Below are 13,138 nucleotides of genomic sequence, written 5' to 3'. Positions count from 1 at the left end.
ATGCTGAATGAAGAGACAACGGGAGAGTTATTGTAGGTTGAAGGTCCCACGGAGAACCATCCCATGTAGAAGATTGTAAACAACCAGAAGTTTTTTTCTCCCCTCATGTGCAAGCCATAAAGGCAGAAATTGGGAACATCTGTCTGGGGGACAGGCCACACCCTTTGTGTTGCTTCACACTCGAGTGCTTGGCTGGTGAAATTAGCCTACTGTACAAATGTTAAATGCACATCTGTTGCTCCAGCCATTTTAGTCTCCCCTTTCCTTTACAAAATGAACTTATATTGAAACATTGCAATAAGGAAAGGATATAACAGACTGATTTTTTTGCTGAGAAAGACCTCAAACACAGTCACTCCCCTTGAAACGTTTTACCAGCTTGTCTGATTCACCAACTATAGTTATTCCTGGACAGGGATAGCTTGGCTGCTGTTGTCCATGTCTTGGTAACCTCAAGACTGGAGTACGGTAATGCGTTCTATGTCGACCTGCCCTTGGTCTGGTTTGGAAACTCCCAACTGGTGCAGAATGCAGCTGACAGAAGCTTCTGGTCAAGAACTTGCGACACCATCACTAAAACAGCTGCTTTGACTGCTTGCTTACTATGGAACCAGGTTCAAGGTTCTTGCACTAATTTCCAAGCCCAGAACAATTTAGGTCCAGGGAACCTCAGGAATTGCCTGAATCCTTATATCCCAGAGATCTGCAGAAGCATCATCGTCACTCCCCAAGTTGGTGTGGCTTGTTGGACAATGACAAACAGAACCTTTGGTGTCATCTGCCCAGTCCTGTGGAATTATCTGCCATTATTCAGCAGGCTCCTTCTGTGTCAGCCTTGGTGTAAACTTCTCTATTCAGGCCTATGCAGGCAATTAAGAATGCATCCTTCCCACATTAGTTAATTGATGCCTGTGTTCTTAAAAATGAACTAACAAGTAAACTGCTCAAAAAAGCGGCTTCCTCGCCACCCGCCAGCAAGGCTACAGTCTGACTTTGCTGCAGGGCTGTTTCCCCCGGCGGCCTTTCAGGAGGACCGTGCCGCTATTCCTGAAAAGAAAGAAAGGGGAAGCCGACTCTCTTCTCGCCGGAACCGGAAGCTGGGCGCGGGTTGCGGCTGGAAACGGCGAGCCCTATTGGTAGGTGCAGGGGCCGGGAGGTGGAGCCCCGCCTGAGAGTGGCACGGTGATCAGCTTGAGCCATGAAGGGCTGGCAGAGCGGCTGTCTCAGCCAGGCCAGGCGGCTGTGGGTCTTCCGCGGGGAGATGGCGGGAGGCTGGGCGGCTTGCCGGCGCGCCCTGAGTTCCTGTGAGTAACTTTGCGCTTCGCCGTGGCTTTGGGATCCTGCCCTACCTTCAGTGTCCTTGCATGCTAACGGGCTTCTTCCGTGCGTATCTCCGGCTGGGTGGCTCCCTGTTACCCCTGCGGAATTGGCACCTTTGCTCCGGTAAAAGGCTTGGGGAACTGACCCCCCCCCCCACCCAAAAAATCTGGTGCTGAAGTGACTTCAAAGCATTTCATTACAAACTGCTGCAGGACGATGCTTTTGGAATTGATCACACACAGACCCTACAAATGGATTTGTAAATCTGTCTGTGCTTGGCTTAAATACAGGACCTTCCACGCACCCTTTAAAACACGTGCATTTGGAGAGGAACCGTAACGAGAGAGAAGACAAAAGTGTATCAATACAGGACGCAGCATTTCAGATCGGAATAGGGGACAATCCTGTATTATACTGTACAGGGCAGGCGGCAACCCTAGCAAGCGGGGCTTCCTCTCGTAGGGCTGCCATATTTCTAAAAGTAAAAACCAGGAGACCCTGGAAGTTACTGAGTTTTTTTGTTTAGGAAAACCCAACCAATTACAGCCCTACCAATTGACATAGGTTTCGTGGCTCTAGATAGGTTTCGTGGCATTTGCCTGACCCTGCCATTGTAGTGTTTCCCCGCTCTGTCTGTTGATTGTAAGGTCCTTGGGAACAGGGACCTCGATTTGCTGCTTATGCAATTTTGCAAGGTGCTAGGGTGTGCTGCTAATGCTGTAGAAGGGGGGGGGAATAGCTTTGCCATTTAACTTCGGATGAATTTTCACAGCCCCAGCCAGGTTGTCTGATCCTCATGTCACTAGCTTATTCTATTGAATGTTAAGTTTGCATTGAAATTATCACTGGAGTGTGAGGGTGTGGATCTTTCACCATCGAGGTAGTGTTCCTGACAGTATCTGTGTATTAAGATGATTTTTGTCATCTTTGTACAGGCCACAGGATGGTTTAAAATCAAAGCAAGTAAATAAGGACATGTAAAATTTATTAAAAACATACAACAAATCACTGAATAACAGTTTTTCATCACAGCAACAATCAGGTCTCATCTCCTCCAAATGCCCACTGAAAAACTGTATTTGCTAGCTACTTGGATCCGTAAAGAAATGAGGCGAGATGCATGTGCAAGGATCCCAAGGGGCAAGGATCCACCACCGAAAAGGGCCTTTTCTTGACTCTTGCACCATATTAGATGAGGAGTGAAAGATCATCTTATAGCAATGGCATGTTAATATGGGAAAATGAGCTCTTGGTGCACATAGTAGTTTTAGCCCATTAAAAAGCAGTGGCACAAACATAACTAATGTATAACTGTGGTAACACATGGTTGCCTTTTTGGATTAAAACAATCTGATTCCTGAGACTAATTATGAAAATGTGCAAAGCATTATATGCTGCTGGAATAACTCCAAAATGTTACATATCGTTCTAATAGGGAGACAAGGTGTGATGAGCCAACCCTTTGCAGCCATTGTTTGTAGAAGATAGGTGCTAACCTGTTCAGCTAGAAACTCAGATGTATTGGGGATTCTTAGCAGTTTTAAAAATGGTTGGGCCAGGAAGCTTACAACAAAAATTGCTTTACCTCTCTCTCTCCAGGTAATCGCTATGGACAGCCTCCTCAAATAGTCCAAATACCCTTCCTTAAGAGGTGTAAAAATCAGTTAAAATATCATATATTTGTTAGTTTGGTTCAAGCAAGGAACACAATGTGAGTATTATTATCTACTAAATTTCTGTTCCATCCTTCATACAAGGATCACAGAGTGGTTTACATTATAAAAACACAAAAATGCATAACATAGTAATAAACAAAAATAATAACCTCCCACACTTTCTGTATTTTCTGATTACTTCATAATGATCGACTCAGTTCAAAATGAAAGTTGTGGGGTTTTTTGTGTGGAGGGGGTTATGGTTTTCATACATTTCTTAATAAGTAGTGTAATCTGTAACTCTCTTGGTACATGGCCTACAAACTAGTAGCATTCTGGGCACTTGTGCCTTTGTATTGTAAGCATAAAGCACATTTTTGTGCCACTATGCTAGTGTCCTTGCCACCAATGTTTTACGTAGTGGCATGGCAAACCTTGCTAATGGACAGCCATTTGTTTTATTCAAACAAAAGGATCATTATGTGTTGGTAAGGCATAATTTATATACAACTGGACAGCAGGATTCTGCACATCTACCTCTGGGATTACTGGATGTGATTTGTGAATTATTTGTCTCTACATAGGTCAGATAGTTTGTAATCTCTAATAGATATAATTGGGTCTGTGCATGCTAGACTTTGTCAACATGAATAAGTGCTCTGTTGATTCAAATCAAGGGCTCAACTAACTCTAGGGTGGCTAGCTAGATTTTTTTGAAGTTCATAAGCAGGCCATGAAAACCATCTTTCGTACTCCACCAATGGGTATTCAGAGGCATGGTATTGGTATTCAGAGAACACGGAGATTCCATGAAGCTGTTGTGTTTATTAGCCATTGATAAAACTATTTCCCAAATACATTAGCCTTCAATGTAAGGAACGATCATGTGGGGTCCTACTGTAATCTGAATTTATTTTCCCTTTTCCATAAAGGGAACTTCTTGTTGCACTTCTAAAATCATTTTTTGCTAGCTGATCCCTGTTTTTATGCCACCTAATGTAATAACACCTTTGATATTTAGGTTACTCACAGAGCGACACTGCAGCATGTCACAAACAACAGTCGATCCAAAGGAGATGAAAAAATTCCAACTCCTGGCACATAAGTGGTGGGACGAGCGTGGAGATTATGCAGCTCTTCATTCTATGAATGATATTAGAGTGCCATTTATTAGGTAAGGTTTTGGAATGGGTCAGCTTTTACATACTTCTGGGAATCTGAAAATCGTAATACATCACCTTTTAGAGAAGAGGTGTCTTCATTTGTATTGCTCGGCTTAAATATTTACTGAGTGCAAAGCTATTACAACTGGAGCTGCGCAAATCGGCATATTTCGGTCCTGTCATATGCCGATGATGCGGTAATCCTATCTAGAACCCCTCAAAAGAGCACTAAGAAAGCTCGCAGCATACTGTGAAACTGAATGTCTCAAAATTATCTATCAAAAGACCAAGATACTCACTTTCGGGGGGAAACCAAAGCTTAGAAGCTGGGAACTTCAAGGCCACAAATTAGAACAAGTCACAAATTATAAGTACCTAGGAATGGTGGTACAGGCTTCAGGGACCAACAAACTTCACATAAACTCCATTGGGAGCTCTGTGGAAAAAACCGCAAACTGTATTCTTAAATTTTTTAGAGCCCAAGGGGGCTTTTTCATCCCCGCGGCCCTAAAATTATACAAGGCCAGACCGTTGGCACAGCTCCTTTATGGATCCTTTCTGGGCCCGCCTTCCTCTGCTTTCTCCCCCCCTTGAGAGAGTTCAATCCAAACTCCTTAGAGCTCTCCTACATGTCCCCAGATGCGATTCAAACACATGGGCTAGACTAGAAACGGGGATGATGAGAGTGGAGGCTTATATCTGCCTAACATCAATCTACAAATGGCTGACATTGAATCTGCTCCCCTGAGGAATAGCCCCACTGATCCTCTGCGAATATACGCCGGTTCATTGGGGGAGATAGGAAGCCCAGAGCACTTATTTTTTAGATGCCCCTTTTATGAAGAGGCACGTAGAGAGACTATTGATCCACTGCTGGCGAGGCTCGCTGACCTCCCAGAAAAGCAAAAATTTGATCATCTCCTGTTAGGCAAAGATCAAAAGACGACCAAATCTAATTGTCCAAATCTAATTATTTTATCAAACAGATATTTCTGGCTATGAGAGTGGCTTCGGAGAGTGCCAGCTGTGTCGTGCTCTGGGACCCAGTGTCCTGCCGCTTGCACCTTGATGCAAGATGACAATCTCGGACAATCTGCGGGTCTACGAGACAGTCCTCCCCCACCCTGGGGAGTCTGCCAGGGCTAATTACCCCCATATCACCCCTGAACTACTGGCACGGCTGAGGTCCGATCATATGGGAGTCAGCCATTTCTCAGTACCCGAAACAGGAAGCCCAACAAGGCAAACATTTTGAGGCTTTGGTAATATGCAAGTGTAGTTGATCAACTAAAAGCTCTTTACTGGTGGACGGTCACAATTAAAATATAATTCATTTTGTACTTTGTGTAAGAGATACTGTTTTAAATATGAGAAGTGATCATCAGCCTGGAAGCCCTCTCTCTGGTGTGAAGATCCTGGATGTTGGCTGCGGTGGTGGATTGTTAACTGAGGTAGGGCTTACTCCTTTGATAATAAATTTTCTTATCCCTGACCCTTTGTTTTGAAGTAGCACAGCACTGAAGTTTTGAATAGTGCTTATTTAGTTCTTCCAAGTACTTGCTTAACTACAAGTCTCTCTTGCAATCTGCTCTATTAGTTCATTATTGTATTATTTAGATTAAGGTCCTCCAATAAAGCAAAGTGGTAGGGCGTGTGTGCCGATGCACATACAGTCGAACCTCTACTTACCACTGCTTCATTCTAAGTCATGACTGCGGCAAACCCGAAAGTAACCGACAGGTTTGCCGTCGTTCGCGGATGCGCAGGAGCGGCGATCACCGTTCGCACATGCGCACGGACGGGCACAGGCAATCTGCGCCTGCACACAATGGCACCTCTCCCAGCGACCCGTTTTGACCTCTGGACGGACCTCCGGAACAGATTATGGTCGCAAATAGAGGTTCCACTGTATTTATTGTTCTTGCTGGAAATGCAGAATTTAGCTGTAGAGCTAAACTGTGAGCTGGAACACACTTCAACTGATTTTGTGGAAAGGGTTGAAGTTCCCTAATTTGCTGGAACTTCCACAAAGTTTTTTTTTTTACTTTTATATTGCACTGTGTTCAGTGATCCTTACTTCCAAGTAGGTGCTGACAGGATTGAAGCCTTATGCATGCCTTACTTTTCATAGTGTGTATTTGTGGTCTACAGATTCCAGAAGACAAAATAATTAGCTATTTATTATAATTGGCAGTCTAAACTGCAACTATGCTTATGACGATCTGTTCTCCTTAATCAACCTAGAAACCTGTCCCTTCTATTATTCCAGTAGGGTGTTTTTTTTTGGGGGGGGGGCGTAGAGAGACACCAAAAGGGTAGATGTTAGGGAGGAAGCTTCAGAGTTTACTTTAAGCTCTTCAGTAACTTCCTTCTAATCAAATAACAACTTTGTTACATATTCTATTATTTTTAAGCAGAAGAGACTAACGTGTCTATGGTCTTAGCCTCTAGGTAGACTGGGAGCTTCGGTTACTGGGATTGATCCTCTGGAAGACAGCATTAGAACAGCAGAACTGCATAAATCATTTGATCCAGTCCTGGCTAAGAGAATACAGTACAAATCCTGTACACTGGAGGATATTGTGGAAGAGGCATCAGACACATTTGATGTCATTGTAGCTTCTGAAGTTGTAGAACATGTGGCTGATGTGGAAATGTTCATCAGGTGCTGCAGCAAAGTGTTAAAAGTGAGTTGGAAGAAAACAAAAAAAGAATGCTGAATCATTTGCACTGTAAAATTGAGCTGTTGATTATAAGAAATGTTTTGCATTGGTTTCCTTTTTTGATTTGCTCTGTGCTAAAGAGCCTAATTTTATGCAACCCTTATTGATTCAACTTATCCAGATTGAAAACAAACACAGCCTTTAGAATATTGCACTTTTTCCTGCTGAGGAGATGAACCAGACAATGAATGGGTTCTGGGTACAGATCTGTTAAGTTGACCTAAAAACATGAAGGAAATAAAATATAAAATGCACAGTAAATAAGTAGATATTTTGAGTTCTATTTATCCCAAGGGGCCAGGGCAAATACTAGTAGTTTATTGATCACATAACCCCGCCTTGTGGCTTGTGGCACCCTGTTCCTCACAGAGCTACAACTCCCAGCGTTCCCTGCGAAAAGGGGTTGACTGTTAAACCGTTAGGAATTATAACTCTGCGAGAGGAATAGCAGCCTTGTCACAACTTTCAGCACCCTTAACAAACTACTGTTCCCTGGATTTTGGGGGGAAAGACATGACTGTTAAAGTGATACAATACTGCTTTGAATGTAGAATGCAGATGGGGCCTAGATTGTTTTCTTATAGAAACAAGCCAAACAGTGATTAGTGCACAAAAATATTGCAGTAACGCTTAACAGATATTCTGTATACCAATCTCAGAACCATAGTAACATGAATAAATTTGAATTTGGCTTCAGTATAAATTGCATTGCTTATATTGCAAATTCAAACAGCTCTGATGAGACCTGTTTTTGAATTGACCCATGCAAATATGTTTTGACTAGGCCTACATGTTTAGGGCTACATTCCTTGACTGATGGGCTAGTTTCACCAATTAAAAATCTGGTGATTGGCAAGAAAGGTGCCAGTATTTGTAGGGATGGCAGAATTTTAAAATAGTTTTATTCCAGAAAACTGGAGGCAAGAATAATATTTGAAGAAGAATATGCACACATGTAAAGAAATGCTTTTTCTAAGATGGTATCTGCTACAATGGCTGGGAAATCTGTAAAAAAAAAAATCAATTTAAGCTTGTACCACAATTTTTTTTTTTACTTTGGTGACAATCCTAATTTTAACACACTAACTGGATGCTGCTAGTTATATTGTGTATACATGACAGATGTGCTAACACTTGTGCTGTTGTTGTTTAAGCCGGAAGGCTCCTTATTTATGACTACAATCAACAAATCACAGCTATCCTATATCTTTGGCATTGTGGTAGCTGAGAGAGTACTGGGCATTGTTCCGCCAGGCACCCATGATTGGGAGAAGTTCATACCACCAGAGGAGCTAGAGAGGCTCCTAGAGTCAAGTAAGTGTTTAAACCCCAATGAAAGGACACAGTCAGTAACTTCCTTCAAGTATGGCTGCTAGCTGACCTTAACTGTCCCGTGATACAGGTGTTGCATAAAGCAAGCATGCTTTACAGAGTAATCATATGTAGTCAATGGGTAGGGGGAATCTAAGGTGGATGAAATACTAAATCAAAAGACCCCCCAGTCTCACACCAGGAAGTGAAAGACAGTTTTGTGAATTTGTTCACACTTACACCCACAACCCTGGAATCCTTTGATGAAGAGTGGCGAAGAATGACTGTAAATAATTAAATGGGGGAAGGTATCGGGAAGAGCTGCATCTTATCCTTGTCAGAAGTGAGTCCTGCAGTTCTAACCCCACTTACCTGGGGTTGAGCCTTATTGAATTAAATAAGACTTTCTTCCGAGTGAACATAGGTGGGCCTTGTTAGTTCTTTTTCGGTGTCCCGTTTTCACCCTGAATTTTGTAGGTTGCATTTAAAGTGTATTTTCAGAAGGGATTCTGCTTTAGGAATTTATGTTAATTAAAGCATCAGTGAGAAGATTTACTGTATGATATCATGGGGTTGGGGAGGGGCAAGTGCACTATTCTACAAGTGGCAAGTTTGGCTAACAGTGTTTATCCCACTTGGGGGAGGGAGGGGGTTGACAATTAAATGATGAAGTGGTATATACACACACGGGAACATGTAGATAATACACCTAAACACTTACTATTGGATCATCTGATGTGTAAAATCTTGGTGTGTAAATTGTAGGTGTCCTTTAAAAATGATTTTAAACATCAGCTTTCTAAAGATAGGTATTTTGTTTCGACTCTGGGTTTGGGTTAATGCAAGTGTTTTAGTCACAATTCAAAAATAATCATCCAGGTGCTAATTTGAATCTGTAGCACTGTATTCAGCAAGATACATTTTACTTGGGATGGACATTCTTGAATGTTTTGATAGCATCAAGATTAAAAACCTGTTCCTAATGCTGCTTTGGCTCGAAGTTTACTGAGACAACACCACCATTGTGCCAGAATGACATTACAGGAAATTTTGCATATGTTTACTGTGGATATTAGGTCCTTTTAAAGAATAGTCTCCTTATGCTGTCTCTCTCTCCTTTCTTACAGATGGCTTTTTAGTCAAGACAGTGAAAGGAATGTTGTACAACCCCCTGTTTGGGTCCTGGAGCTGGACTGAAAGCACTAGTATTAACTATGCACTCCATGCTGTAAAATCAGATATACAGGAAAAAGTGGATCCAAATCTAGAGACAGATGAAGAGCAGCTCCAGACAAAAACTATGGCATCAGAACCTCCGGCTAAGACATTATAGCATAAATTACCGTAATGAACCAGGAAGGAACAAGCAGTATTGTGTTCACAGTGCTGGATGTTAGAATATGTCTGCCAGTCTGTCTTGTGGTAAATAATGGTTCATTCTTCACAGTATCAGATCTACAAAGCTCTCAGAGATGAGTTATGTTAAATAATGAGTCAATTGCATACCTACAGATTAGGTGTGCTGTGAAAGTTATTGGGAAAGGGGCAGTTCTTTGTGAAAGAGTTCTTAAAATGCATGCCTCTAAAATTCCAGAGAATAATTATTTTAATAGACTTTAGAGTTACTGGTTTAAAATGGTACATTTTGTATTTGTAAAATAGCTGAATTGCTTTTATTATCCTAGTTCAGCAGCTTGTCTAAGAAATAAGCCCCTACTTATTTCTTGATTGCCTGTTAATCTTCAGGTATGCTGTTATGCGTACATGCAATGGAACCAAGACTTAAATCCATGCAAGGACTATTTCTTGACTTGTTAAGAACTGCTGTTCAATATGTGGGTGAACAGAGGGCTGCTTTCCACATTTCCTATGTGGAAATGCAGAGCTAGGAAATGGGGACATCATCATGTGACTATCATGTTGGAAATACGTCCGCTTGTGGCAAAATACAGCCATGCATTCTCCATAGCTGTAGGGACAGATGCTAGAATGTTTTTGTCACTTGAACTGTGCCTTGGCACATTCTGATCACTAGACTCCATGGGACCTTGTTATGGTATCCAGACTGGAAATTAAGGCTTGTCCAGTGATCTAAGGAAATGGCAGGGTAAGCTGTACTCTACTAGATATTGAAGTCACCTGACTTAAAGAACCTTGGATTGGAAAATCTGCTTTGAGAACATATATCACAAACTGGGCGGGGGGGGGTATAGTGTAAATCTGGTCTCTTCTTTCATGAAGGTAATGCCAAGAAATAAACTGGTTTTTAAAAATTGCAGTAGTTAAGACTTCCTTCTTATGCTAAATTCTAAAATCTGAACTGCACCAGCAAGATCATCAGTACCAAACCACAAAAGCTTTTTGCTAAAATAGCTTTTACCACCCTTAGAAACGATGAAGAATAATTCCATTAAATATTACAATCAATATTTCATGTGAGGTTGGTTGCAATAGCACCATTGGTGCCTAATCAGAGGAACAGACAAATTCTATCTCTAGCAATACAAATGTAGGCACTTCTCAATAGAATTTTGAAAGGCAAAATGTGTTGCAGGTTTGTTTTTGTAAAAGTAAAAGATGGGATGATTCTATGAAACTTGCCCAAATTACTGCTTTGCTTTGCAATGAATGGAGACTCTTGCACCATTATTTGTTGTCCGTGGAGAAATAGCTGAGGTAGGGTACTTAAAGGATGTTGTTCCTCACCAGCAGCTGTTTTTGTTGGTACCTAGTAACATGGAACCATGGCTTTATGCTATTTCTGTGGCAAATGCTTTATTAACTTCCTGTTGCTGTATTTGTAGCAGCCTTTTATATCTCTTTGTTCCAGGGTTTAGGAGAACATAGCTGGTCCTACCTTATAGTCTTGCACCCTAGAAACAATTAAGGCAAGAATTGCAGGAGAGTATATATGCTTTGTTGATAGCAAAGGGCTGTGCTGTCAGCAGTGGGTTGAATAGGGGCAGATACAATTTTTATAGCTCTTTATCAGATTTTTATCAGATAACTGGGGAAAGGAGTCTTAAGGAAACTTGTAAATAAAAATAGAACTATGGAAAGAACACAGATTTTAAGACTTGTAGATGTTGAAACCATTCAGGAGGGCTTTTTTATTTGAGGAACTCTGTGCCTTTCAGTCGCTACTATGACAGTAAGGATTGTGGGAAAACAAGAATTCTACAAGATATTTTGGATTGCACAAAATTGTCACACTCCTACTGAGAGAAATCTAGCCCTGACTCTATATGACGATTCTGAAGCAGGTGTCATTCAGTTTAATAGGGTTTGCTTCCAGTTAAGTAGCTAGAGGTTTGAAGTCTTGACTTCTATGGTATGAGATTATGAGGTGTAAAAACCACTGCCCCATTAAGTCCAACCTTCTGCTGAAATATCTATATAGTGGTCGTATAGCTACCAAATTCAGGAAATGTTCAGCTCCATCTGTTGCACCCTGTTAACAAACTAAAATCTTCTATGGTATTCCATGACAAAAAGCCAGTGAGCTTTATTACTACTAATTAGCACCAAATTAATATACTAACTCATCTGAAATGTGAATGGCAATAGGTATAGTGTCTATATTAATTATACTCCATATATTTTCCATAGATTTAGTACACAAAGGGATTGAAACTAGATCCCTGTTTTCTGAGCTAAAGTATATGATCCACCTTTTCTGGAAAGCCTTTGGAACTACCCCCAGTATCTTAACCAGGCATCCCCAAACTTCGGCCCTCCAGATGGTTTGAATTACAATTCCCATCATCCCCGATCACTGGTCCTGTTAGCTAGGGATCATGGGAGTTGTAGGCCAAAACATCTGGAGGGCCGCAGTTTGGGGATGTCTGATCTTAACTAAGCCAAAGTACATGCAATAGAAATAATTGTATTACATTTCCCCCTCCTTTCCCTTTTAAGGAGACCAGGTGGCATAACTGACTCTATAATCCCATCTTTCCAGACCTACACTCCCAGATAATCATTATTTCAAGGTCACCTAGCAAACTTGGTACAGAATGTGGTTCTGAATCCAGGTCTCTCTTCTGGCTTTCCAGTTGTGGGCTAATTGGGGGGAGGGGGAAACCATTTCACTCCCATTCCCATAGTATACAGTTGTGAAGTAATAATCATTCATGTCCTGTTAGATACAAGTAAATGCACAATTTTTAAAATGTGCATTGATTTGTTAATGTTTGTTTGCCTGGTTGTGCAACAACATTCCCATAACCACAAGGCTTCCCCTTTCCAATTATTGATATCAAGATTACTCTACTGATGGATTCTTAAATATGTATGATGGAAGTCATCTTTAAAGTGGTAGGCAGGAAGCTAATTGGAAAAGAAGATGCACTCCATAATAGAAAAAGGACAAGTTGTCCTCGGTCCGTAGACACTGCAGAAAGAAAGAAAATGTCTAACAAAAGAAGAATTATTTTTAGAAATACAGGGAGAAGTAGATTTCAAGGGACAGTATTGAAAAGAATAATGGGAAGACAAATGGAAGCTTGCTAAATGGCCTTGGTGTTTAGATCTGCTCTAGACTGTTTCTTAGGCTTGTAAGGATAACCTCACACTTGCCACCTTAAATTGGGAGAAAGAATATCGGCTGCATTGTGAACAGTTGTTTCCCATCTGCAGAGGCATCTTGGGTAACATGGGTGGGAAAATTAGCTGTTCCCTATGATAGGACTCAGCAGCTAGTAAGCTCTGCTGTCACCCTTCCCCTCCCAAGAGCGGTTTGGAAGGATAGTCCATGCCAGTAGGCCTTTGCATCAATGCCATTTGAGTAAGTGGCAATAGGGTCCATCAGAGACCCACCCCATTCTCTGTAAAAAAAAGCAACAAGGGTCCTCTGCCCAACTGGTTGCTGACTTCTGGGCCAGGGGTATGGTGAATGAAGCAACCATGGTTCTGAGGGCCAAGAGGAGCTAGGTAGCAAATCTTTTGTCTGGACTCTGGACTCTTA

At 41.6% G+C, this 13,138-nt stretch overlaps 1 protein-coding gene across 2 annotated transcripts; it reads left to right on the top strand.

Annotated features, from left to right (window-relative positions):
- Positions 1-1,162: 1,162 nt before the first annotated feature.
- On the top strand, positions 1,163-10,445 carry COQ3 (coenzyme Q3, methyltransferase). 2 transcript variants are annotated; one of them, XM_035109342.2, is made up of 7 exons: positions 1,163-1,304; positions 2,920-3,031; positions 3,997-4,149; positions 5,490-5,589; positions 6,583-6,825; positions 8,058-8,175; positions 9,300-10,445. In XM_035109342.2, the coding sequence occupies exons 1-7, from the start codon at positions 1,199-1,201 to the stop codon at positions 9,503-9,505; spliced, it is 1,038 nt and encodes a 345-aa protein (XP_034965233.1). In that variant the 5' UTR covers positions 1,163-1,198; the 3' UTR covers positions 9,506-10,445. The 2 variants fall into 2 exon arrangements, with proteins under 2 accessions (XP_034965233.1, XP_034965232.1); XM_035109341.2 differs by having other exon boundaries at positions 8,016-8,175.
- The last annotated feature ends 2,693 nt before the right edge of the window (positions 10,446-13,138 follow it).

The sequence above is a fragment of the Zootoca vivipara genome, chromosome 3 (genome assembly GCF_963506605.1).
Source record: "Zootoca vivipara chromosome 3, rZooViv1.1, whole genome shotgun sequence".
Lineage (NCBI taxonomy): Eukaryota > Metazoa > Chordata > Lepidosauria > Squamata > Lacertidae > Zootoca > Zootoca vivipara.
Note: the sequence above shows the minus strand (reverse complement) of the source record. Positions and strands in the feature narration are given on the sequence as shown.

Excerpts from the sequence above, each read along its gene's own strand:
- COQ3 (XM_035109341.2), top strand. The coding sequence starts at position 1,199 with ATGAAGGGCTGGCAGAGCGGCTGTCTCAGCCAGGCCAGGCGGCTGTGG. Across the intron at positions 5,590-6,582 it reads GTGGTGGATTGTTAACTGAG|CCTCTAGGTAGACTGGGAGC; the intron begins GTAGGGCTTACT and ends CTATGGTCTTAG. Across the intron at positions 6,826-8,015 it reads GCTGCAGCAAAGTGTTAAAA|CCGGAAGGCTCCTTATTTAT; the intron begins GTGAGTTGGAAG and ends TTGTTGTTTAAG.